General features: G+C 39.6%; 1 protein-coding gene across 1 annotated transcript in view; it reads right to left on the bottom strand.

Annotated features, from left to right (window-relative positions):
• Positions 1-237: 237 nt before the first annotated feature.
• Positions 238-25557, bottom strand: part of FAT4 (FAT atypical cadherin 4) — a 151477-nt gene continuing 126157 nt past the window's right edge. Inside the window, exons 10-17 of the mRNA XM_074864950.1 lie at positions 23190-23294; positions 20767-21074; positions 16845-16930; positions 15258-15437; positions 14241-14365; positions 12889-13106; positions 7901-8162; positions 238-3686 (exon numbers count right to left, since the gene is read on the bottom strand). Of these exons, the coding sequence (XP_074721051.1) occupies positions 1810-3686; positions 7901-8162; positions 12889-13106; positions 14241-14365; positions 15258-15437; positions 16845-16930; positions 20767-21074; positions 23190-23294 (3161 nt within the window). The 3' untranslated portion in view covers positions 238-1809. The remainder of the gene's footprint in view (positions 3687-7900; positions 8163-12888; positions 13107-14240; positions 14366-15257; positions 15438-16844; positions 16931-20766; positions 21075-23189; positions 23295-25557) is intronic.

Below are 25557 nucleotides of genomic sequence, written 5' to 3'. Positions count from 1 at the left end.
TCAGTGGGAATTCAAGACATGTACTGGGCTTGTGCTGCCCCTCTGCAGAGAGATTAATTTCCACAGTGATACTAGTGCTGCCTTCGCTGTGAATTAACTCCAAATGTGTAATTTTACATCATCACCTTGCTTCTTAAAGCCTATTTTCTGAATAAAAAGCTAGGAAAAGTGAAGACCAAGGAGTGGAAATTAGAGAGAGAGAAAAGACGAAAGGTTTCCAATAACACACACTAAAGATTTTAAATAAATATTTTAATTCTATTATTGGCATTTACAGGTAGAAAGCATACAGTATGTTACAATTTTATCAAAATGTGAAAAATATGGATGTTACATAAGTAACAAATGTAAAAAAAGTATTTTTCTTACCTTCCCTGAAAGTAAGAAAACTATTCAGCATAGGAAAATATTGATATAAAAACACAGCTTAGGTAAAAAAAAAAAAAATTGAAGTTTTTACACAGTACAATAGGTTCATCAGATCTGCATGAAGATGTAAAGAATTTGTGAGGTTCTACTTTACCTAAAACTTTAGGGAATTTGGGACAAACAGTAAGCTACATTAATGAATCTACAAGTAGTTTCCCCTCATATCCGCTCCAAAATGCTAGAGTGCAGTAATTTTCTATACAATAAATAATTCTTCAAAGTTTCCATCATAGAAAATCATATAATGCAGAAAATGCCACTCCAAGGTCACAAAGGCTAGGCAGTGCTTTAATAATAATAATGATAATACTTATTATAGTGCTTTATAATGTCTAAGCACTTTAGACGAGTTAACTAATTAGTCCTCACAACACCCCTGTGAGGTAGGTAAGTGTTTTTCCTACCTCTCCTGTAGTACAGATGGGAAAATGAAATCTAGGGAGAAGCACAGACCGCAGCAGCAGCACAGCCGAGATAAGAGGCCAAGAGATGTGGAAACTGAGGGGTTTTTCCCTCGCTCCCGTTGATTGTGGCGCTGCCAGGTGCCAGGCTACTTGGCTGGGCTGGGGCTGACAATTGCCAATCACTCCCCTCCCACTCAAAGCACTGAAGGGGGCAGGCAGGGACCAGGATTAAGCATCCCCAAATATTTCATAGAGATTCAGAAGCTCTCACACAACTTTGTCAAAAAACAAAACAAAACAAAAAAAAAAGGAAAAAAAAAAGGGAAAAAACCCCAAACAAACAAAGAAGTTGAAAATAAAAAAAACTCCTAAAGTGCTGACTGGCTTGAGCTGCTTCTAGCACCTCTTGTATGGAATAAGACTTACAGCACTGTTGCCAGCAATTATTCAAGCTGATTTAATCCATAAAGTTACATGTGAGCAACTGCAGGACATGGTAACTACGTTTTCTGAGACACCTTACTACTGTAATTCCTTCATTCACCATCCTTCTTCCATGCACTTCTTAAGGAAAATTAAATCCTCAATACTCTTGCATCATAAAACATGTTAGTAGCTGGAGACAATATGCACATCCTTCACAATTAAAAAAAAAAAATTAGATCATTTTCAGAACAAAGCATTATTAATTTAAGAATCACAAACCAAACAATGGTAAATAGGAAACCCTTTTCAAAGGCTGCACGCCGAATATCTTGTTTTCAAATACAATGCATGCAGGAGAAATAAATTCATCCAAGCATAATTAAATTAAAAATGTTTTAAGTCTCTTTCAGCAGCATAATGGTTATTATTTTTAAAGTCTCCTCTATCCAAACTGGCCTGGGGTTCAAATGCTGACCTTTGCTTTTCTACAACCATATAATGGTTGGACTGGTCCCCGTGGCTTTGCAGTGGCAATACCAGAAGATAAAGCCTATACATACTGTTCTGCTTCCCCGTCCTTGGAAGCAGGTTTTGTTGTACCACCTTTGCTGTCTTCACTCGCTGCTGCTGCTGCTGCTGTTTTTTCAGGAAGTGATGCCAAATCTTTAAAAACATCCACATAATGCCCAAAGCCCGGGCCCCAGTTCAAGAGGTTGTCCCAGTTGAAGCTTCCCGCTTGCTGCCCCAGCTTCACGGGAAGGGAGCTCTCCCCAACGCTCGCAGTGGTCGCCTGTGCCCCCACTGGCCCCCCCTCACCTCGGCGGCCAGGGTACCGCCGGGGCTTCAGCCTGGTGCCGTAGTTGTCCTCGTCATCTGCATCGGACTCATTGACCTGGGATAACTTGGGCATCCTGGAGGTGTACGCTATGGGCTTATCTCTGTCGTACTCCATCTCCGAGCAGGTGAAGGACTCGTGGGAGTCACTGTCGGAGGAGGACTCAGGCGCAGGAATACCATCGGCTGGGTTCCTCGTCCGGGACAGAGGCCTTCTGCAGTCCTCCTCAGAAGAGGACCGGCCATGGTCTGCGCTGCAGATGCTGGGGTTTCTGGGGCGAGGGGTGTTCAGTCTCTCCACCTCTTCGATGGACAGCCCCACAGGAGGAGCAGTCTCCAGAGGGATCTGCCCGATGGGCTGCTTCAGGCGGCTTCCCGGTCGGGAACCATGGCTCGCCATGGTCTGTGGACTCTTACTTCTCCTCCCCAGCCGAGTGGCGTAGTTAAAAATGCCAGGCTGGCAGACATCATTGTGCATCTCCAGCGGGCTCCCTTCCCTTATGGCGAGGTGCAGCTCCCTTGCCGGACTGTGCCTGTAGAAAGTTGATGATTTGGAGAAGGGTGCGGGGCTGTGCCGAGACAGGGGGTTGGGAGTAGGACATGCCGAATGGCTTAAAGAGGTTGTCCTCAAGCCCTGCCCGTAGGCGGGCTGGTAGGTCAAGCTGCTGGCTCCCAGGGGCATGGGGGACTGCCGTGCAAAGCCCAGCGGGCTGTGCCTCTGGATGGAGAACTTGGGTGTGTGGCTCCGAAACTGCTTGTAGTGCTGGACGATGTCGGCGTCCGAGGGGGCAATGCTACTGGCATTGTCAATGTCGTAGTGCTCGATCTCGGGCTCGGGGGAAGCCAGCGGGGCGCTGGGGATTGTCTCTGTGGCATGCGGGATGTCGGTTTCGTCATAGATGAGATATGGGTTTTCTCTTTCGATGATATCGGGTTTTGGGTTCCCTTCAGGCTGCTTCCTGACGGTCATGTCATCGCCATAGGGTGGGATATTGTCAGGGTCATCAAACGCCACGTTCTCGCTCCCTTTTTTCTTCTTCTCCTTTGTTTTCTTCTCCTCTTTTGGGGCTTTTGACTTCTTTCCTCGACACTGGTTGCAGAGGATGAGGCTGAGGACCAGCAGCGCCAGGACCGTCGCACAGCTGCCCACGATAGCTGGCACGGCCCAGAGGGGCAGGGACAGCTCGGCGGGGTGCGGGGATGGGAGGCAGATGTGGCCACCATTGATCCCTGCTCTACACTCGTGGCCTGGGGCGCATGAGACCCCCAGGCAGGCCACCACTGCCTCACACGTCCGTCCCGCATATGCCTCGGGGCAGCTGCAGGTGAAGCCGGCGTGCACCCCAGGCTCACAGCTGCCCCCGTTTTGGCAGGGGCTGGAGGCACAGGCGCCTGGTGGGACGCACTGGTAGGCGTACCACTGGTTGATGCACATCAACTCGCCCCAGCAGGGACTGCTGGCGCAGACGTTGGGGCCACGGCAGCCGATCTTCACCGAGGGGTCCGTTTTGGAGAGAGTGGCGAGGCTGTGCTTGCCAGCGAAGGGAAGGCTCTCCCCGCCGTACTTGATGTAGGAAATGCAGCCATCGAAGCCTAGGAGGAAAAGCAACAGTCACGTCAGGACCTGAAGGCTGAGTATGCACTGTCAAGGGAGGCCAAAGACACTCTGAGCATCAATGTCAGGCTAAAGGGGAAACGTTTTGGATCAGCAGATGACAAGATTTGCTGTGTGCCTCTTGCCCCCTGAAATGAAAGGGGAAACAAACACAGAAGCAACAAAATGGAAAACCCAATGCTACGATGGAGGCGATGGCCTTATTTCATGATGTGGTTTTAAGCAGTCTGCGAGGTCAATCACACTGTTAGTTATGCATGTGAAGCCTCCATATTTTCATGACTGAATCTTACATGTACTGAGCTTATGATTGCTTCCCCACATTTTTACCTTGCGCTGTGATTAATGTAAAAATATCTGCAATATTAACCACATAACAGTACAATATCTGAGTAACTTCACTTATTTCACTAGAAGGATGGTCCATTCACAGATGTTTCAGTATCTGACAATCTGCACTGAATTATTTAGGCTCAGGTGTAAGGAATATTTTGGTGCTTCCTTTTACATTGTAATGACTACTTTGTTCATAAACTTTTGATAATTTTTTTGGGTTCATATTAGATAGGAACTGAAATCTACTTTTAAGCAGAACAATATTAAGTAAAGGCTGGTCATGCCTGGAGCTTCTGACATAACTTCTATACATGCACCTTTTAAAACTGATGATTTTCACATCTAAGTGCATAGAAATGGAGATTAAAGATAAGAAAGTAATTAAGTAATTTCTCTTGGCACTTATATAAATGATACCAAGATATCTTGGTTCTTTTAAGTCTGCCAAGTAAGAATTCAGAAACAGACCAGTTTTTAACTTCAATGCTAAGATTTCAAAGCAACGAAAATATTCGTAGGTGAGTGAATAAAATGTACCAAAACCTGCAATTAAGATGCTGAAATTAAACATATCATGTTTTCTAGAAGGCCTGTAAGACATTTTGCACTCCCATTGCTTTCATTAAATCTGAAAAAAACAGGCAATTGTAAGCAGAAGCCTAAATAGAATTTGTAATGTTGATCTGGCTTTAAAGAATTCTATAGGCTGCGCAGGAGAAGGAACTACTGTCTGATTAGGAAGTATCTACCTCAAGCTTAGATACTGGGAGTAAAGTTCAAATCGAGGAAGAAATGTAATATAAAATTAAACGAAAAAAAAAATTTTGGGTAAAAACAGGTTGCTCACACATAGTCTCAATTCTGCCACTCACTGAACAGATTAGATCTGAGGTTTGCAATATAAATGGATACTTTTGTGATTGTAGTGTGTTTATCTTACAGACTCATCTAAAGAAGTCTGAAAGATATATTCTCAGATCTTTATTATAATGTAGTTTCCCCTTGAAGCAAAATTAATTCGCCAAAATACTAAGCAATGAGCAAATGGTTGGATTTTGCAGAAATATTATATTTTTTTAAAAAATATATTGTTAGATTGACTCAATTTTCAATTTATAGACCCATTTCACTGAAGTTAAATGAAAGGCTCCGTTGTCAATAAATAAGCCAAGAATTCAAAGGGTTAACATAGGGAAACAGCTATTCTAGTAGTATTTGATGTCTTTAAAATGGATTTGAACAAATATTCCTTCTAATGACTTCATTCAATATACTTAAATGTTTTTGTTTCCTAATTTTCCCATATTTCTAAAACTTCTTATCATCCACAGAGAGGAACCTGTGCACAGCTGGCTTGGCTGCGCTAGCAGAAAACATTAACTTCCATTCCCTTTTGCTTGTGTGCTTTCCCGTTTCCCCTATTCTGAGCTGAAGTTGTCTATCATGCTTCAGCTAAGCCTCCTGTCTTACTGTCTCCTAAAATCTTGGCAATACTTTTATGCCTCTGAATCTCGAGCAACCTTTTCCCAAACTTCCCATAGCTTGGTTGTAGGGCTACCGTGTCAGTGGTGACGCTGAGTTTCAGTGCTGAGAGAGCCCAGGGAGATGGGATTATCCTCAGCCTTTGTGCAGTGGTTGTGTGCGAGGTGACAGGAAAATCCAGCCTTTTGCCAGCCTAATAATTGTCTGTGCTCCCCAGACTTAATCCTTTCTGCAAGTGTTTTAGGATAGTGCAACCTTATGCTGACCTCCACTCGGAGCTGTGACAAAATGGTACGCAGAGATGTGTTTCTAAGTTATGTTCTTAGTGTCCACATGCACGGTTGATGTAGTAAATGTGTTCATTTCTCCTTAACTTCTGATGGGTTCTCCTTGGGATGCTGTGTATGGTGCCAGAATTACAGGAGGATATTATTCTAGACTAGATTTATTGGCTATTATCAATAAAAATAATCAGTAAGGAGAAGGAAAGTGCCACTACTCAGTTCTGAAGCGTCGCTCTTGGGTGAAACAATAAACAGAAGCAAATTTTCCATGCATTAGTAGTGTCAGAGAAAGGTTCAGTTCTGCAAACATATTGCTGGAATGGAAGAACAGCCACTATGAATGGTAACTTTGTGAATAATTGTGGAAATCTCTGTAAAAACAGGTAGCACAGAGATAAATGTTATGAATATTTACTCTGTCATGAAATAGCAAACATACTCAAGTTGTATGAGGTGATACTACAGATTTATAATCTTCAAAGTATGTTGTTTTAAAATTTGAACGCCCTCTGATGTCAGAAATGAAATATGAGTGCGTATCAACATCAAATACCCTTCACTGAATGATGCAAGTTGTGGTGTAAAAGTACATGAAAGAGCCTTCTAAATTTTGCAAGCATGCTATTTCTGTATTATTTCCATTCTGAAAGAGATGTGTTTTCTTTCAGCATTACTTATATTTTCATTTTCTCCTGTTTTTACATTACCAAATAAAGAGGAAATTGAGGATTTAGGTTCAGGTGGGAGCCCAAGCAAAATGGACGATTACCTTGCCGCATGCTTGGTGGTCCCCGATGTGATAAACAGCAATTGGGATTTTGTCGGGTTCACCCACGTTTGAAAATGTTACTGGATATACCAGCTTCACAGCCCTGAAAGCGTCACCCGCATTTGTCTGCCTTTAACAGTACTGCAGATATTTTTGACTCTGAGTTCACGCAGAGTTTTATACCTCCCCTTTGTAAATCCTTGGTATGTTGTACACAATGTAATCCAATATTAAAATAAAATAAAATAAAATCATATGAATAAGAGATTTTGGATTGTGTATTCCTAATGGAAGCCAGACATTCCTAATTTGTCTGCCACAGCATCAGGCAGTGGTGAGAAGTTAGTGTCCTCAATTTTCTTTGTTCCAGCTTTCCTAAAAGCCTCTGACTTTTCCATGCATATGCTGCTCATAAAACATATATGTAAAAAGGGTAAAGGTTAGTAAGCATCCATATGATTTTGTACCACATTTCATACAAACTCACAATACACAAATGTGAAGTGTGAATTTGCTTCACTCAAAGATACTTTATCTGGTCACAATTCTTGAAGTCAGGAAGATTTTTCAATATAAACACTCTGTGAAACCTATGCCTTCATTGTCTGGAGTATCTCACAGTTTGTAGCTAAAAATCATTTCCATCTTTACTTATCACTGGGGGAATGATATCAAATATACGTTATCTACTTCTTTCGCCAGGGTCTAAGACAGTTGCTTCAACTCTTTAAGGGAGACTGATTTACTTCTTAACAGCTAGATGTCGGTCAGAGGGTGGTTCCTTATTGTCCTTGGTTCCTGTTGCTCAGAAATAAATCCTATTCTTCATTTGACAGCAGGATAAAGCAGAAGGAAGTTGGAGTTTCAGAAAATATTTTAATCATATTAATAACAGGCTAAATCCTGCAGTGCTTACCAAACCCCTACAGAGACAAAGTTCTCATTTAGCATTTTTTCCCAAGTAAAAGATTTACCTTGATTTTCCAGATTCTGACCCAGGTAAAGAATAGATCCTTTCTACTCTGTTAGCATAACAAAATTATAACCACTACTTTACAGACAAGCAAGCAAACCCGCCCCCCACCTCCAAAAAGCCCTGCAGATGGAGTGCCTGCTTTTGGAAACAACAGGGCTGCAATGTGCATTGAAGGAACAAAGTCTGCAATCCTTACTCATTCAAACTGCAGTTTTTCTGGCAAAGGATGGAAGTATACTAATTACTGATAAAGAATTACAGTACTTTCTGCAACCTTTAAGCAAACAGAGACCCTTCGTCCAAATGTGCTTATGTGCGCTATTTAAAAAAATTAAGAAAAATCACCTGCAACTGTGCTCTTGAAGGGTTGGCTTGATGGGATTCCTCCCAAAGAAATTGTAAGAACATTTAGTCCACCAAAGTCTTGCGTGGCATGGAGAATATCTCGGCTATGACTCTTGTCGACCGACAGGATAGTAGCAGACCCGTTCTTCTCAATGAGTACCGAATGCCACTGACCATCTGCAGCGTACACTTCTGGGATATTTCTTTCCACTTTCCCAGCAATTCCAGCATCAGATATGTAATGCACTTTCCCACCTTTTATCTGATCAGAAGAATACAAAATGCATAATTTTAAAATGATATACACATAACCACTCCTACACACGCATAACCAATGTGATGCCTATTCAGTACAGCTACAGTAATACATGGCTTCAGTTGCAATAGGAAGCCTGGGTGTATTTTTTCCCAAATAATTGTTTTTTACTAAAAATTAATTATTTAGCATGAAAAACTTGGCTGTGATTAAATACTTGATTGCATCTGAAGAAAACTGAGAGCTGCCATCCACTCATTCCCTGGCTAATCTCATCAGAGAAAAACTTATTGAGAGGCCAGCAACAGGGCATGCACATGACAAAGCATTTTAACCAAAAAAAGAATAATTCTTCCTCCTGCTTCAATGGAAGTGTGGAAAATGCTTTTCAGAGTAAACAGATGTTGTCCTTGCCCCAAAAACTTGCATCTAGTTTTCATTATGACACAGTAGAAATACATATGGCATGGCAGGACTTGATCAAGATTCCCATTTCATACCCGTTTTTTCTGCTAATTTGCATTTTGCAGAGACAACAAAATAGTTGTATTTTAGAAAGCTTTCTGAAGAGTTGCAAAGTGTATTATTTTGCGTGAATTTTCAAGTGGTGCATACTTGAGCAAACTGCTTTTAAACTTGTGAGCTGTTAGGAAAAAAAGGTTCTATTAAAGTCCATGAAAAATTTTTTGGCTTTTCCTCTAGGAATGACGCCTTGCAATTCTACTGAATCATGAGATGCAGGATTTCGAACCTCTTATTAGCTCAATATTAAATGATCCCAGAATGAGATCAGTGCAAATTCTGCATTTAAGATACAGGAGTTTAAAAAGACCCCAACCTCCAAACATGCCAGCTTCTCAAATACTGCATAGAAGTTGGGTATGTCAGCTGACTTTGTAAGGGCGTACAGACTTGTGTACTGCTCATATAGGGTGGCTCTGCAACTTGTTGCAAGTTTCCTTCCATGCTCTGCATGTTTGGTCATACATGTGGAATAAGATGACTATTTTCCCTCCCGTGTTCCTCTCCACAGCTTGGTTGGTCCATGATGTGTAACACGAGCGTGCAGAACGTGCACATGCATAGTCCAGGAAAGGTCGAAGTCCCAGGTTTGTTGAAAGCTCTCTAAGCCTTGCATGCTTTGTTCCAGGAAAAATAACGTTCACCTGGGAAGAACTGTGAGGTGACACACCGGCTGAAAGAATGCTGCTCTCGTTTCCAGAAACTGTTAAATGCTCTGGATTTACTTCTTTAGTGATGCAAGCTGAGGACTTTGTTCATACAGATCAGCTTTAATATGGCTGTAAGACCACGCTCATGTCTTGGCAGCAGCCTGAACTAAATGTATCTAGCACGTATTCCATTTGGATCAAGAAATACAATGGTTAATATGTGCACGCACTTCATTTATAAATGCAGTAATTTGGGGTATTTGAAAATGTATTGTTTGAGGGACTCTGATAAAGCTGCCCCTCAGACATAGGATGCTTTTGTTACTGGCAAACACAGGTGGCATACAGCTGAACTATCACATAGCCCAAAGAAAATCCCACATTTGGAAATGCAGTCACACAGAGTATTATAGCATATTAAACACCATTTGCCACAATCAAAAGTATTTAGAAGAAGATCAACTGGGCTGGATATATACATATATTTATGCCTGTAACCTGTAATTGGTTTGTTAGTCTTATTTTGCCTTTTATGCTCCATGAAAATACTGCCTTGTATTTTGGTCTTTATGTCAATGAAAAGAAATATACCATATCAGACAATATCCTCTAAGCTTATGGGAAGACTAAGGACACAATTGTAACTTTTCATTCCACACTAGAGAGGAATTGTAGAATTAATTACCTGTCAGCAACTGATATTTTCCATAGATTCATGACTCTCTAGCTCTATTTCTGTTTCTTTAAAATTGCATGTGACTAATGCTAACAGACTCATAAATAATATACTAGTGGCATTTGGAAAACAAAATTTCCAGAGACAAGACCGGTCCATGACTTCTTCAACCAGGAAAAAGTAAGAAATGTCCTTCTCAGTTCCTTGAAGCACAACATATTTCTAAATTTGAAACAAATGCTGATGCTGACAATATTGAGTAACACCCATTTCTGGGTTTTATTTAAATGGCAGAGAACTGACAAGTAGAATATAATGAAAAGAATGAACCACTAAAAAAGCAAACATATTCCTAACTGCAAGGATGATTCAACTTTACTAACATTCTGAGTCTCCTTTACTGAACAAATTGCTTCTTATTTGTTTTAAATTTGAGCACTAGACTTTACAGATTTATAGCCCACTGGATGAGATATCATTTAAAAGAGTTATGGTCTGATTTATTCCTGCAACTTGATATGTGCATAGAATCACAGAATGGTTTGGGTTGGAAGAGACCTTAAAGATCATCTAGTCCCAACCCTCCTGCCATGGGCAGGGACACCTTCCACTAGACCAGGTTGCTCAAAGCCCCGTCCAACCTGGCCTTGAACACTGCCAGGGAGGGGGCAGCCACAGCTTCTCTGGGCAACCTGTGCCAGTGTCTCACCACCCTCACATATGCATACGTTAGCTCATATAGGTAACATGTAATCCACATTCTCTACCCGTACAATTCATAGATCTTAGAGCTACATTTATGCTATTTTAATCTGATTTCAGATGAGATTTTCAGCTAAAACAGGGCAGGCAATTTCACCTTTAACCTGCTGTATTTATCCCATTACTTCTAATTGAATTAGTTGCAATGTGTATTATTTGTAGGAAAATAAGCTGTGACAAAGAGCTTTAGCAATAAGGAATCCCCTACCCTCTTCCTTTTTGTGGGGTTGGGGGGAGACATTTTCCATCTGAATTTGACCATTGTTTAATTTCATCTGCTAGGTTTTGTATCTTTTCTGGATTAAGGATCCCTTTACATTATAAAGACCTCTCTGGGGTTCTTTGAGGGAGTTTACATCTATCATTTAGTAAATCAGCTGCTCGCAATCTCAGTGGGTCTTAATTATTACCATTTCTCTAATTTAACCCCAATTCCAGCTACATCAAAACCAGTTAACTAAAAGAGGAAAAATGTGGAGGCATGAAAGTAGCCACAGGACTTGTAGATTTTCCCTAGCACAGTTTAATATTAAAAAACACATGGCAGGTTTTCTCTGAATGCTTACACTTTGGATGACAAGCATATTAAAAGAACAAAAAATCAAGTTACAAAATTGTCTGTTTTGAAGACTGACAAGAGAGTTGTAAACAGCAGTTCCTAAAGCTTATCTTCAGCACCAGGAGTGGACTGAGGTGCCAGGGAAACCTACGTGTGGGTAGGCTTCACCAACATCTTGGGCTACTGCTGATGGAACTGCTCGTTGTGATACCTACTCCGGGTATGGGCAGCGGCGTAGAAGCCATACTGTACTAATTACAGTTAAATTACTACAGTTTTATTAAGTAGCATCATCTGGGAACTTTTTGGCAATAATTGGTACAGTGATGTTACCTCTCCTTCCTTAAACTGCTGCATTTGTTACTAGGCAAACCTCCTCACTTTGCCCTTGCACAGCGGGGTCTGGGACTTGACACCCACTGCTTGCTTGTATAACTTCACCAATATTAACAATAATAAGAGTGTTTGCATAAACAGACCACTAGTGCTTTCAGCCAGGAAAGGCAACTCTCCTCCTTTTTTTTTTTTTTTTTAAATAATGCTTGTAGAGCTGACCTAGCAAATTCTACTAGAGAGAAAAAGGTAGTACTTGTTCTTTTGTCTCCAGAACCCAGAATAATGAGATGTTATCTGCTAATATGACTGAGGCAGAAACTTCCTATCAAATGATGTGGTAAAAGCATACACCAGGGAAGAAATGCAGACTTGCTTCTTAAACGCAGCCGGTGTGTTAGGAAAGCTCTGTACCTCTGATCAGGCAGGTGGAGAATATCCATGGGGCTGAAGCTTAGAAAGTGAGAATTTCTGTATGAGTTTCTTTAAAAGTCAGGGAAAAAAACTTGGAAAGCCTTACAGCAGTCAAGGAAACTTGGAGCTTACACCAACCCAATAAAGGGGCTTGCCAACATCACTGCTGTACTCATTTAGAGTTATGAGTAAATGGACTGAGTCATAGCCAGGAACTGAACCATCGCTTTCTCTTGAGAAAGGTAACTTCTGTAGCAATAAACTCTTTGGGAAAGAAACAAAACTGTGTGGCATTTGAAGCATTAATTCAGCTACGTATCCCAAAATAATTTGATATTGACATTGGTCTACGGGTAACCTCATGAATTCAAGTTATCCCTCACTTCCTAGTTTGATAAGCATGAGCCACGCTAGTAGGATTTAATGAAAACTTTTTGGCAAGCTTAAGGAGGGCCTGGGTTCGAGGCCCGAAAAAGCAGAAGATAAAAGGCCAATAATGAAACGATTTGTTCTGTAGAGTGTAACTTAATGATGACAACAAAAATGGCAATGATACTGTTCTTGCTGCCTTAAAACAGTCATTATTTGGAGTCTAGACAAAACTGATTAGATACAAAACCATCAAGATATTCTGATACCTTGGCAAATAGCAAGGGAATTGTTGAGAAGATGAATGATACTGGAGCAGTGCCTAGCCTCAGTTAAAGACCTAATATTTTATAAAGGAAACAGCAAGAGTAATGGAAAAATGTGATTTTGATCACTATGCATGAGGCAGTCCAATCAAATCAAACTCAGCATTAGCTATAATCTTACCTTCACAGTAGTGAAGTTGCTGCTTTCCTGGACGTGAACTAAAATGCCGTTCTCGCTTCTCGTCCTGAACTTCACTTCCAAGCGGTCTGCTTTCGGGGGTCCTGGGCCGGCGCCTCGAGTGCCGTGTCTCATCACGTATTCTCGCTTCTTGTTTGGGCTCATGTGGTAGTCAAGTCGTCCTTTGCCTTCTAGCGATAAGGCAGTGTCAGCAGTAATATCTGGGACAGGACGGGAAAGTACTGAGTATGCAGCTCGTTACAGCTATAGTGATCATCTGCCTAATAACGACCATTTTCTTTCAGAGCAGAGATCAAGTTCAGAGCAGGTCAGGGGGGAGAGCAGGAGCAAATGGCAGTTTCAGCCCCTCTATTCTTTGGTTTGAACCAGAATATGTGTTTGCAAGTGGGAGTGTGCTAGTAATTTACTGCTGCTATCAGTCAATAGTAAATTAAAACTCGCTAGGGAACAAGTGAGGGAGTAGGGAAAAAAATTTGGCTCTCAGAACTGTAATTCCTTCCCAGGGATGTTACTGTTTCCATTACTGCAAACAGGGTTTCATGATATATTGAACTCTAAGCTCTTCAGGGCAGAGATAATGACTTTCTATTTGTTATGACATAAAAAAAAGAATAAAAAATGGCAGAACATTGACTACCAAATGCTGTTAAAATTATGGCTAAATTCTTTTGTAAACCAGCGCAATAAAAGCATATAAATCAGCTAAACAATAATGGGACATGTAAGAAAACAAAGCTCAGTCATTATACTACAACTACATGAAAATAAATCACTTTGCTCTCCTAGACAATTCTGTACTGATTTACAGAGCTATCCATATGCGAGTTAATAACCCCAGAGTGTAAATGGCTTGCTTTCATTTACATTTACCATATTTTCTTGCATATAATCTGATGGTCGTTTGATAAAAAGGCCTACAGTTTGGAGAAGCCATAAGCATATGCACACAATGTTTATGCGAAGGGAAGGGTTTTCCCTTACCCTCTTACCTCTCCATTGCAGACAAATCCCTCCTACAGGATAGCTTTACTTTAGTTACTGATTATACATTGTTGGGAAGCAGTCGTTTTAAATGAGTGCAAGTTACCTGAAATGTGATATACAAACTAGAAAACAAATATATGTAACTTGTTGCTATTTTTAGGTCATGAAAGGGCAATAGTCCATTGTGGACACTTTCCTTCAAAATTATTTAAGGGGCAAGCATGCTGCTTGTTTTCATTATTTTATAAAATTCATTATCCCATGCGCCTGAAAATAAACTCTTAATGGCATTTGGTTAAACCATACTTAGGTGTACATTAAAGAGAAAGACAGTAAAAGCCCCTCCATACATTTTTCACAGTGCTTTCCCGTCAGTCCATCTTTGCAGTGACACTGCTGCCATGACCAGTGATCAACACAGGTGCCACCATGTTGGCAGGGGCTGGTCGTGCAAGCGCCTTCTAGTCTGGGACACCTGAAACAAATCAGGAACCAATCAGAAAAGTAGATGCAGAAGAATGTGCGCACAAATAAGCGGAGTAAATGTGCTGGGAAGCATCTTGCATTTGAACGATACTCCCTTTCTTCCCTCCAGGGATGCAAAAATTGAGAGGCTCTTCCCCATAAACAGCTCATGTTTCTAAACAGATTCCAATTTTCAGCATCAAGTTATAACAGTCTTACGAAAGAGAAAGGAATACAGAGGCAGTGAAACTCCTATTATCTGTTACGCAAGAGAAGAAGAAACTCTTTCAGGTGCTTTTTATGCTACAGACCTCCAGAGACTTCATATCACAACGAACAGCACAAACTTGGGGGTTGAAGGAGGAAGGGTGAGATAGCAAATTTGGACGAAAGACTGACATTATTGCTACAACTGTGACTTCAAATACTGAGATGGAAAAACCAATAGAATCAGATAGTACATCATTTCTGAAAGACTGCTCGGAGGATATGAGGGAAATTCAGTGATACTTGAGAGGCAAAGTGATAGAACAGACATTGCGGATTAAAAAGAAATAAGAGGGAGTAGAGGGTTAGCAAACAGCATGAGTACAGTCAAACCCAGGTGGAATTTATGAAGAAACCCAGTAACAGGGCTCCTCTATTTCAGCCTGCAAAGCAAGTTAATATTAATTGGCAATAGAAATGTAATGATGTTGCTTTTTTGAAGCCGCTGTAATCTTTTGTGAACCTTTCATCCAAATTCACTTTCTTCATACATTTTTCACACTTTACAATAAATTCTACAGTAATTTTTTTATAAGAACTATCTGATAGTGTCTGAATGGAATAGTGTCTGACTTTCATGACAGCTTCCTTTGTTGTAAACGCTGTCCATTTAATACCATATATAGCAGACATACTGATCTAAGATTCCTTGAGCTGCCAAAGCCTGGCTGGGCTCCAGGGGACGTCCGTTGACTGCAAACTCCATTATACAGCCCACAAAATCATGGCTTTCCACCTGTCCTCTCCTTTGAAGGATGGGCTCTACAGACCTGATGCCACCAACAGTAACTCGATTTGGTTGTACATCGAGAGTCCTATAAGAGAGTCAGAAAAGTAATTTATCACTATCAGACATTAACATAGCAATGACAACACAGGAACTGTAGCCACCAGCTACGGTTTGTGGCTAAAATTCCTCCTCCAAACTTTACATTTTACATTTAGAAGGGGAGATCAGTAGCATTTGAACTAACCGTTATAATAGGTATGACTCTAAATTCACACTCAGTTATTACATGTTAAATGTTCTATTCACTTGACTGAGCAGCATGCTTGATATCATAATGAATAAGGTTTTTTACTCAATTATTTAAATTTTAGATGATATTTAAATAGCTGGAAGATGGATTCATTATTTTACAAAGATATAACACCTTCGCTAGTGGAGAAACCACGTGTGACAGGAAATATGATTGTGATTATTGTAAGAAATTACCCAAAGTTGTTGGGATTAAAATTATTTTATCTCCAAAGAGGATCTAATGATGTGACAGAAAGGCTTCTAAGTTAGTCACAGTAAACATGATAAATAAGGTTTGTTCTCTGTACTGGCCAATGTTTAAGAAATTAAAACTGTGAAAGATGACATCCGGAAATTACTGAAAATAATGTCAAAGTAATTACTCAATTTTATTTTTTTTAAAGAAAGCAGTGATCAGGTGATGCTATTTATTACACCTTTATAGGAAATGAGAGGTGCAGTTTACATAAATAAATAAATAAAGACCCCAGATCAAAGCCCAAAACTGAACACTGGAGTGAAATATAGGTGCTACTAGAGTAGTCAAATTTTGGGTCTGAGCCTGGTTTTGGCAAGATAGATACGATTCAAAATGTAAAAGGAGTTGCTAAAGATCTGTAGTACTAAATATTGTAGAACTTTTAACTGTCAAAGAGTAGTGCTGTATATTTAAGAGCCAGTTGATTATATCAAATACATTTGTGTTTTACTGTCTAACTAAGATTTACAAGTTGTCAGTAATTATGAGCATCTGATATTCTGATTTGTTAACTCTTTCTAGATTATGAAGTGAAATCTCATAGCATTAGGCAGTAAGTCTTATCCCTGTTTGCACTACAGTGCAGGCTACTCATGGCCATACATTTCTTGTGTGCCAACCAGAGCCTGGGGACAGAGCTGAGAACTGGGGATTTCTGAATAAACTCCTTGTTATGAATAAACTCCACGCAGAAATTTAGCCTGAGTTAGAAAGTAGCAGTACATGTAAAAAATTTAATTTGCTTCTGCAAAGATGGGAGAAAATGACACTTGGGAGCCTTGCCTTTGCATGCCTCTGAAGGAGTGCAGTTGAAGTATCTATCCCTTGCCTGAGGCTGCGCTAAGGGCATGTACTCCAAATTTCTCTGGTTTTAGAGGGTGATTTTCATTTTACTTTTCATTTTACTCCAAAAAAACCCCCACAAAATGAAGAATTATTTACCAGTCAGTAGAAACAGCAACATTGCTAACAGTGCAGTAGCCTGGCTCCTGATCCTCAGAGCAGGAATCCACTGTCAGTGATGCTGCCTGCAAAAGCCACACACACAAATATGCCAAATATTACAAGCTTGTAGTCCCCAAGCACATTAAATATTTAAGATTAAACATATTATATCAAGGACTTGGCTAGAATGGAGTATTTGTATATTACTACGTCACTCAGGATTGCAGGGTGCCCCAGAGCCACCGATCAACTACATACTGCATCAATATAGTGAATACCAAGATGTGGATATGAACAGAGAGTGAGCTAATTGACCGCTTCATACAGAGAATCAGTTAAACACTAAATTTTCAGATTTGGGTAGGGTTTGTTTTGTGTTTGTTTGCTTTACTTCTTGAAACTGCAGCTATTTTGGCTCATACTATATCCTACTCTTGATCTGAACACAGAGCTGCTCCCTCCAAACACAAAGGGCATTTCTTCAGGGGCTTGACCATGACATTAAACATATTGCTTGAACTTGATAAAAAGCATGTTACAAAAGCTGGGAGTACAAACACTGAGATCACTAGTTAAAAATAGTAACCAACCACTCAATAATACTCAAAGAGTAACCAAGTAGACCTGATTAAGGCAACACTTAGGCTGATATGTCATAAGGGAGGTTTGCTCCACGTTGATAATGGTGAACATATGGATACCTACAGTGGGAACAAGCTGACATTCAGAGAAGTACCAGGTGTCACTAGCACTTAGAGCAGTCTTCCTCTTTATTATTATCTCCAAGCCACCAAGCCCCAGACAACGGGGTTGCCTCATTACCCATCTCAGTCATTTACACTAAAGTGAATCATGGCACTTTTATCTGTAATCTCTAAAACTCTAACCAAAGCTTTCACTAAAATAATGAAATAATTCCTGCTGATTTAAAAAGGAGTTTTTATTTTATTCCTTATTTAGCAAAGAATTTTCCCCACAGCGATTTATTAATAACAGATGCGCTGGAAAAAAAAAAAAAACAAACCTGAAGGTTAGTTATTCCTTAAAACAAATTTTCAGAAAAATAAACATAATCTCCAAACTGTACGTATCAGCTTCTCACGTTCCAACTAGATGTGTGGTACAGTTTTACAGCAAATTTAAATCAAACGTCACTTTTAAAAATGCCTTGGTCTATACTTTGATTTAGATTACTCTACAGGAGCTGAGCAAACAGCAATAGCTATCAGTATGTCATTACTCTGCAATGGTTTTTTTCCCTGCCTGCAACTACATTCACCAACAACATCTTGTTGAAACCCCCCCAGATTGTCCATGCTATTTCCAAATACATACTGTGAGCTGATGCATTGTATTGACCAAATAAATGCATAGCTCTTAGCCCTAAACCATGCCCTACAATACGTCTAAATTGTTTAATTTTTTGTTATTCATGAAAGCTTATCTTGAATTTCTTTCCATACATAATGAGCAAACTGCTTCTCCTGAGAAACGTCAGTCTGCAGTTTCAAAGTAGATTATAGCCCTGTATAAATGAAACAATTCATAGAAAGAATAATAAGCTGGCTGGTCTGTATGCCATCACACGCATACATATTTTCCTTCAGAATACGAACAACAAAAAATGAAATGAGTTTTTTGTTCTTAGCTCAATCAGAGTAATCTCCCTAACTTACATCGCTATGCGCTGTGAAAGCCAAGCTACAACCCCAGCTTGAAGGGCTAGATATTTGAGAATATATTTTACTTGGACCAGAGTTCATACAATTTATTTTCTAATGTTAGTCAAATGTTCCTGCTTGTTACTTAAGCATTACTCTACAGTTACCTTGCCGCATTATGAGACTTTCTATCCTGTCACTCTGCAATAGCTCAGGACTGACAACTTAATGATTTTACCAGTTTCCGATAAAATCCCACTGTGCTGTAGGAAATGACAGATTTGAAATCCTGAAGGGAGGCTATTTTATACAGTTTTTGGACACCTGGGAGACATTTTTCCTAGAGCAGAAATATCTAAGACAAAGGCGATTCTTTTCACATACTGTGTTTGTAAACAGCTGACATTACCGAGAAGGTTTAAACATTAAAAAAAAAAAAAAAATCATACAAAGGTATAGGTTGTCTTAAATGTTTGCTTTCCGCCTGAAGCATTTATAACTGAATTTTTCTGTAAATAGTCCTTTTAATGTTATCTCTTCTTCTATAGTCTAGCCCTCTGGCATATTTACAAGTAGAACATTTTCCTGCTCTATTTTTTCTTCCGTGTATTTTGTTTATTTGTTGCAATTTTTAATGTGTGCTCCTATACTCAGCCACTTAAATCTTATCATTAGAAATACCACATTAATTTAGTTGCTAAAATGGGAACCTGGTGTCTTGCAAGATTTAGGTGCACTTTTGGGCTTTACCGTTTGGAAGCTGTGATGCAAATTATTAAGTAGTTGATATTAAGGCACGTTAAAACAAAGTCATCAACATCACAATTATCCTTCATCTTATTTGGATGTGTAACTTCTATGAACACACACACACACAAAATGGATTTGCAAAGCTAGCTGAAGACTAAACCATCCCCCCTTCAGTAAATGGAGAAATCAGGTCTTGCACTATGCAACTGAAATGCAGATTCAGGCTCAAGACTTTCTAAGAGAGAAGAAAAAAGCACCGTTCAGGAAGGTCAGGAGACACCCTAGTCCTATAAAGAACCCCAGACCATAAGGTAACACATCCCTCTGCTGCTCTCGGGACATTTGTGCCTATGGACATCTCACCCTGGACCTGAAGCTCTTCAGTAGGGCACTTTGAACAGAGCAGCTTAAAAATATCAAAGGGCTGTATCTCAGCAGCACTGCCTTCTGCAGCAGTTCATGATGGGAAACCTCTACAAGGACTCAGGGAGCCACACTGGGTAGAACAGTTTATTCTTTTATTCCCTACTTCTGGCTTGAAATATATAAAACAAAATGTGGAGCCCCAGCCATATATTATTCTTATACGACTTTAATTTCAAACATGGGAAGAATAAGGGATTCCATGTATGCTGGCCATTTCTGCCTGAGAAGGGAGCTGTTGGGCAATAGTTACTGATTATGTATGGCAAATAGATTCGGTTTCATTTCTAACTCAAACACTGTGGAATCAAAAAGCTTGGCCTGAACTCAAAGAGCATTTGGTTTATGTTCTGCTTTAGAAATATTATTAAAAAATGAGAGAAGAGGAATAGAAAACATTTACTGGAAAAAAAATGAAGGCAGGTGAGGGGTCAGAGTACCAGGCATATGGCAATCAGTTGTCCCAGTCCTGTTTTTGGCAGAATTCCTCCCCTCAGATGCTTTCTGGGGGACAAAAAAAAAGGTAACCTCCCTCCTTCCCCCAGGAAAACCCTCTCAGTGTAGCACCTTTGAACTTTTAACATGTATGCTACAGAAAAAAGCAGGCTTCCAGTCTGATGAGATTGGTAAAATCTCTGAACTAGCTCAAGGTGGTCAGGGACTTCTGGAATTTTAAGTTTGTCTGCTTCTATTTTCCAAATGTTGAGAAAAATTATTCTGAGGCTTTTTGTAATTGCTATGGTTAATTAGCCTTCCCTGATAATCAATCCTGTAATCTGCATCAGTTAATTAGCCTCATGTGTAGTAATTTATTTCATTAATTATTCCTGGCTCTCATTTTTCACATTTAGAGTACAGGGCATTACACATGTTTTTTTAATTATTCTTTATCGTCATCATACTAAACAAACCATTATAGATCTTTGAGTCAGTTGGAGTAAGACAGAAACAAGGAAGGTTTTTTCCAAAGTTGGAGGTTCTGCTAGCAAACACAATGTTACTAATTATATGTTCCTCTGAGTTCACGTGGAAGCCAAAGTGACTTGGCTGAACTTGTCTTAAATTCTCATTTTAGCATTTCTTACCATTCCAGCCCTCCGGGCAATAACTGTGTGAAATTGTCCATCAGACACCTTCTTAGTTGTGGTAAGCTTGTATGTGCCACTGCCAAGATTGTAGGAGAATCTCAGCCTCTCTTCTGCTATTTCCAGTGCCAGAAATTCTGCTCGCTCTCCAGTTTGGTTATCGTAGTTATACAACATTAAGGCATTACTTTTTATAGTGGCAAACTTTATATAGATGTAATTATTGTTTGGATCCATACTGGGAAACTCCATATAAGACAGCTCTTCAAATCCATAACTGTTCAGTTCACAATGATTCCCAAAAACACCTGAAAAATGAAAAGTAAATACTTTTTTCCTCACTGTGCATTCTTGCAGAAACGAAATATTGATGTGCTCTAGACATGGCTATGGTACACAGGCTCTTTAAGAAACCTCTAATGTATGATTAAAAATATGCAACTTGAACAGAAGAATCCTATTACCCACTGGTGGGTGTTGAAGTATATATATTTAAACTTATAAATTCAGTTACAAGTGACAGTTACATCTACTGAAAAACAAAGTACACTTCATTGAGCTCTATGGTTTCTTTAGAAAACAATAAAAAGCACATTTGACAGCTATGTCAGATATGGTTGTTAATTATCATCAGGCATTTGTTAATCCAGTTATGAAAATAAATTGCAACTTCAGTTTATTTTTCTCCTTATAGCTGTTATCTGAACTGTTTCTCAATTGGTGGTTCATTTTTTATACTTATGATACAAGCATATGTGTGATTAAATTATTATGTCTTCTTATGTTTTTATTGATCTGAATATTTTGGTGCATTCTACATATTTCTTTTCAGATGTCTGCCACATAATTTCCCTTGATTGTTTTTACTGCAGCGACAATGAGAAAAAATTTAATTTATGAATATTAGTTACATTTACAATGGACTATGACTGTACAGGAAATTAATAAACTCCAAGGAAGCGTAAAACAAAGGAAATAAAACAGAATAAAGAAGTTATTCCACATGTTAGTAGAAACTGTATTCAGAAGTAGTTACAAATGCGTATTGAGAACCACACTTTTGTGTGAGGGTTTTCAAACATTTGAGATTTAAAACACTGTTACTGATTTCTCAGGTTTATCTGTTTTTTGATTAATCTGTTGCATTTACTCTCATGCTTTTCTATATGAACAATGACAATTCTGGATTGATCTGCATTCAGAAGCAATCTTGATGCAATTATATCATGATACTTTAAAATAACTCTGTTGTTTTATGTCTTTATTGGGTTCATTCCACAAGCTCAATTTGGGATAATTAAATTTTAATAATTATTAAACTGTTTTGGCACTAGTACATGCTTCTCTGATTCTGGAATAGTACTCTGGTTTTGGAACTCAAAACTTTATTAACATACAATAAATTGTACAGTGGACAAGTACTGGTGTGGGCTAACAAAGCTGGTTTGGTTCAGTCAGGTTCTCTTAACCAAATCTATTAAATATAACAGTGCCAATATCTAATCATCATCATCATCACCATCGTTGAATACTTTGGGTTGGAAGGGACCTTAAAGATCATCTAGTCCCAACCCCCCTGCCACGGGCAGGGGACACCTTCCACTAGACCAGGTTGCTCAAAGCCCCGTCCAACCTGGCCTTGAACACTGCCAGGGAGGGGGCAGCCACAGCTTCTCTGGGCAACCTGTGCCAGTGTCTCACCACCCTCACAGGAAAGAATTTCTTCCTCATATCTCATCTAAATCTACCTTCTGTTGGTTTAAAACCGTTACCACTCATCCTATCCCTACACCCCCTGATAAAGAGTCCCTCCCCATCTTTACTGTAGCCCCCTTTAAGTACTGGAAGGCTGCTATAAGGTCTCCCCGGAGCCTTCTTCTCCAGGCTGAATAACCCCAACTCTCTCAGCCTGTCCTATTAAAGGAGGTGCTCCTCACTTGGAGAAAGATGGAGGTGCTCTCTAATTCTTGCTTTATAGATATTTTGACAAATTATGCAAATTTCTCAAAAGAAAACCAAGCCCTCTCTGCTCAACATCATCCCAAAGCCCCTTTTTCTAATTTAACTTTGCAAGTGCGTTGGATGTAAGAATACTGATGTTATTTACAGTGGTCTTACTCTTCAGCTCTCCTAAAAGTGTCTGTTATTAGGCAGGAGAGCAAGCACTGCTCTGCACCCTTGGCATGCCCCGCCCCCAGCAGCCACAGTGACCCCCCCACATTATGCCACGTGCTTCCATCTCCTGCCTTGCTGGCAGAAATATTGGCTTCTCCCTCTTGTAGCTGGGGAAAATGCAGAGGATGGGGACAGGAGATGACCAACACCTGCCCATGGACTGGAATTCATATACATATCCTTGGTATTATGCAGGCAAAAATAAATAGAGACTGGAGAAATATTAATAGGGAAAGGGAAGTACTCACCGAAGGGGCAGTGGCAGTAATATCCCTCCACTCCGCTTTGGCAGGATCCGCCATTGAAACAGGGGTTGCACTCACAGTAATTGACAGTGGTGTCACATGTTTTCCCTGCAATTAGGGAATAAAAGCAATTTTCAGGTCAGAGTATTCAGGTCAATAGGAAAGACAGGCTGGTATTTAGGTAACAAGCTTATGAACCAATGCTGACAGCATAGCCAGGAGAGAGGGTGCCAGGGACCAGTTGAAGCTTGGGATGGAGAGAGGAAACACAGACACGATGCTGGGCTGCTCCCAGCCCTGACACAGGCAAATATGCAGCCCAGAGAAATTAACTTTACTTTTCAAGTGTCTCATTGTAATTATCTCATCTAGGTATTAGTGGTTTGTTTTTTTTTTTTCTATTTTTTATTAACTGGTGTCCATAAAAGAGAGATCATGAAAGGAGATGCTGAACAAAAAAAAAAAAATTTTTTTTTTCCCCCTATTGAATGCAATGTACTCATTCATGTGAAGGAGATAGAGACAACCCTTCCTGGACCCTGTATGAACACGGCATGCTGAACACAGACTGCTATTGTACTTATATGATTTTTCTTATTTTTTCTCATCAATTACAACCTCTTTCCTGACTCAGAGGGACCACAGTCCTCTGGAGCTAAAACAAGTTACCCTGGATACAGTCCTTTTCTAAGCAGACACTGTCACCTGTGGTAAATATTATTCACCAGAGAATAAACTGAAATCACATAATTCATTTCAACAAGGAAGGGGACCAAGAGAAAAAGTGAAGATTTTAACAGATGCCAAATACTGACAAGGGGATTCTTTGTACAAAAGATTTTTTTTTTTTTTAATATGGAAACATTACAAAAGTATTGTCTTAACTTCTAAGTTTTTCATTGCTTAGCTTTTATCAGTTTAGCAACACTTCCACTATACACCACTCTTGGTACCTGCCTTCCTTCTGCCAGCAGTGCCAGCCTTTGCTGCCTGCTCAGCAAAAACTTGAAAGTATAATAATTTTTGTCCCTCATGTTTCTCTACAAAAACTGGCAAAATCAACTACGCTCTTTCAAACCTCTCCTTGAACCTCATCTAGGTCAGGATATGTACATAATGAAGGTTAATATATAATGCTTCTTATTGCACTGATAATGAATCATTTTATTCCTTACACCATTTAAATATAATATGCACTTAAGTTAAAAGTACAACATGAACTTGCATAAAGGGTGTCCATTCTTATATGTCACATACATGTTACAATTCTTACATGTCACATGACAGCAATGCACAATATGCAGTCCTTAGACCTTATGCTGGTCCCTAAAACTGTAGAAAATTGGGACTGTGCTATATTAATGCTGCTAGCTTTTTCAGAATTTCAGAACTTGAGTTGCCAAATTAAGAAAACATCTTTTTCTCCCTCTAGTTTTCTGTTTAACCTAAAGTTTGAAGGCAGTTCTTCCGTGTGAGCAGCAGCCCTCCATGTGTGACTGCAAGCAGGATGGAAATGGAGCACTGGAGAATTCCTGTGGTTAATACGTAACTTGTAGATTCACCATAAATCCAGGAAACATTTCCAGTGTCTGAATCTAATTATGCTTTGGGGGTATTTATTTATATTTTATTCTCTAATGGGCATGACTGAAGGATGAGCTAACTTTCTATGTTAGATTTTGCCGTTTTCTTTATTTTAAAATTATGTCACATAGTACAGATCTTTGACTTACCGAGAACACGTAGCAAAAGTGAGGCAGAGATGCTTAAAACAGCTCAATGATGTTTCTTAGTTTTCACAAAAAACAAGTGTAGCTAATAAGGCTTACTCAGTTTTCTGCAATTCAATCTAACTAAATACTCTTCTTTTTCTCAGCTAACATTACAGCTGACATATTTGCTGAGTCAGCAACAGAATATGGATGTTTATTTTAGCTGCACATATTTTAACCAGCGAATAACAACATCTTCTTCATATTTAACAATGGTTTGAATAATTCATGAAACTAATAAAAGTGTGTTTGCATTTATTCTGACTGTTTTGACACAGGAGAAGATGAATACTCTGATTTAACAATTCATCAGAGCTATTAAACTAGTATTTATTTAAAATGAAGAAGAAATTTCAGCTATTCTTTTCCATTCAGTGAAGTGCTAAAGACCTGGGAAAAATGTGTCTATTTACATTTAGAATAACGATCCAACAAAAGATGTCTATGAAGCTTATTTTTCTTCTTTAAATGCATGTGTATTGGGTTTGCGTGGCAAGGTTTTGGTAGCAAGGGGGCTACAGGGGTGGCTCCTGTGAGAAGGCGCTAGCAGCTTCCCCCATGTCCGACAGAGCCAACACCAGCCGGCTACAAGTTGGACC

This window comes from Strix uralensis, chromosome 4 (assembly GCF_047716275.1).
Source record: "Strix uralensis isolate ZFMK-TIS-50842 chromosome 4, bStrUra1, whole genome shotgun sequence".
NCBI classification, from domain to species: domain Eukaryota; kingdom Metazoa; phylum Chordata; class Aves; order Strigiformes; family Strigidae; genus Strix; species Strix uralensis.
The sequence above is the reverse complement of the archived record's forward strand: the minus strand, read 5'-3'. Positions and strand labels throughout refer to the sequence as shown.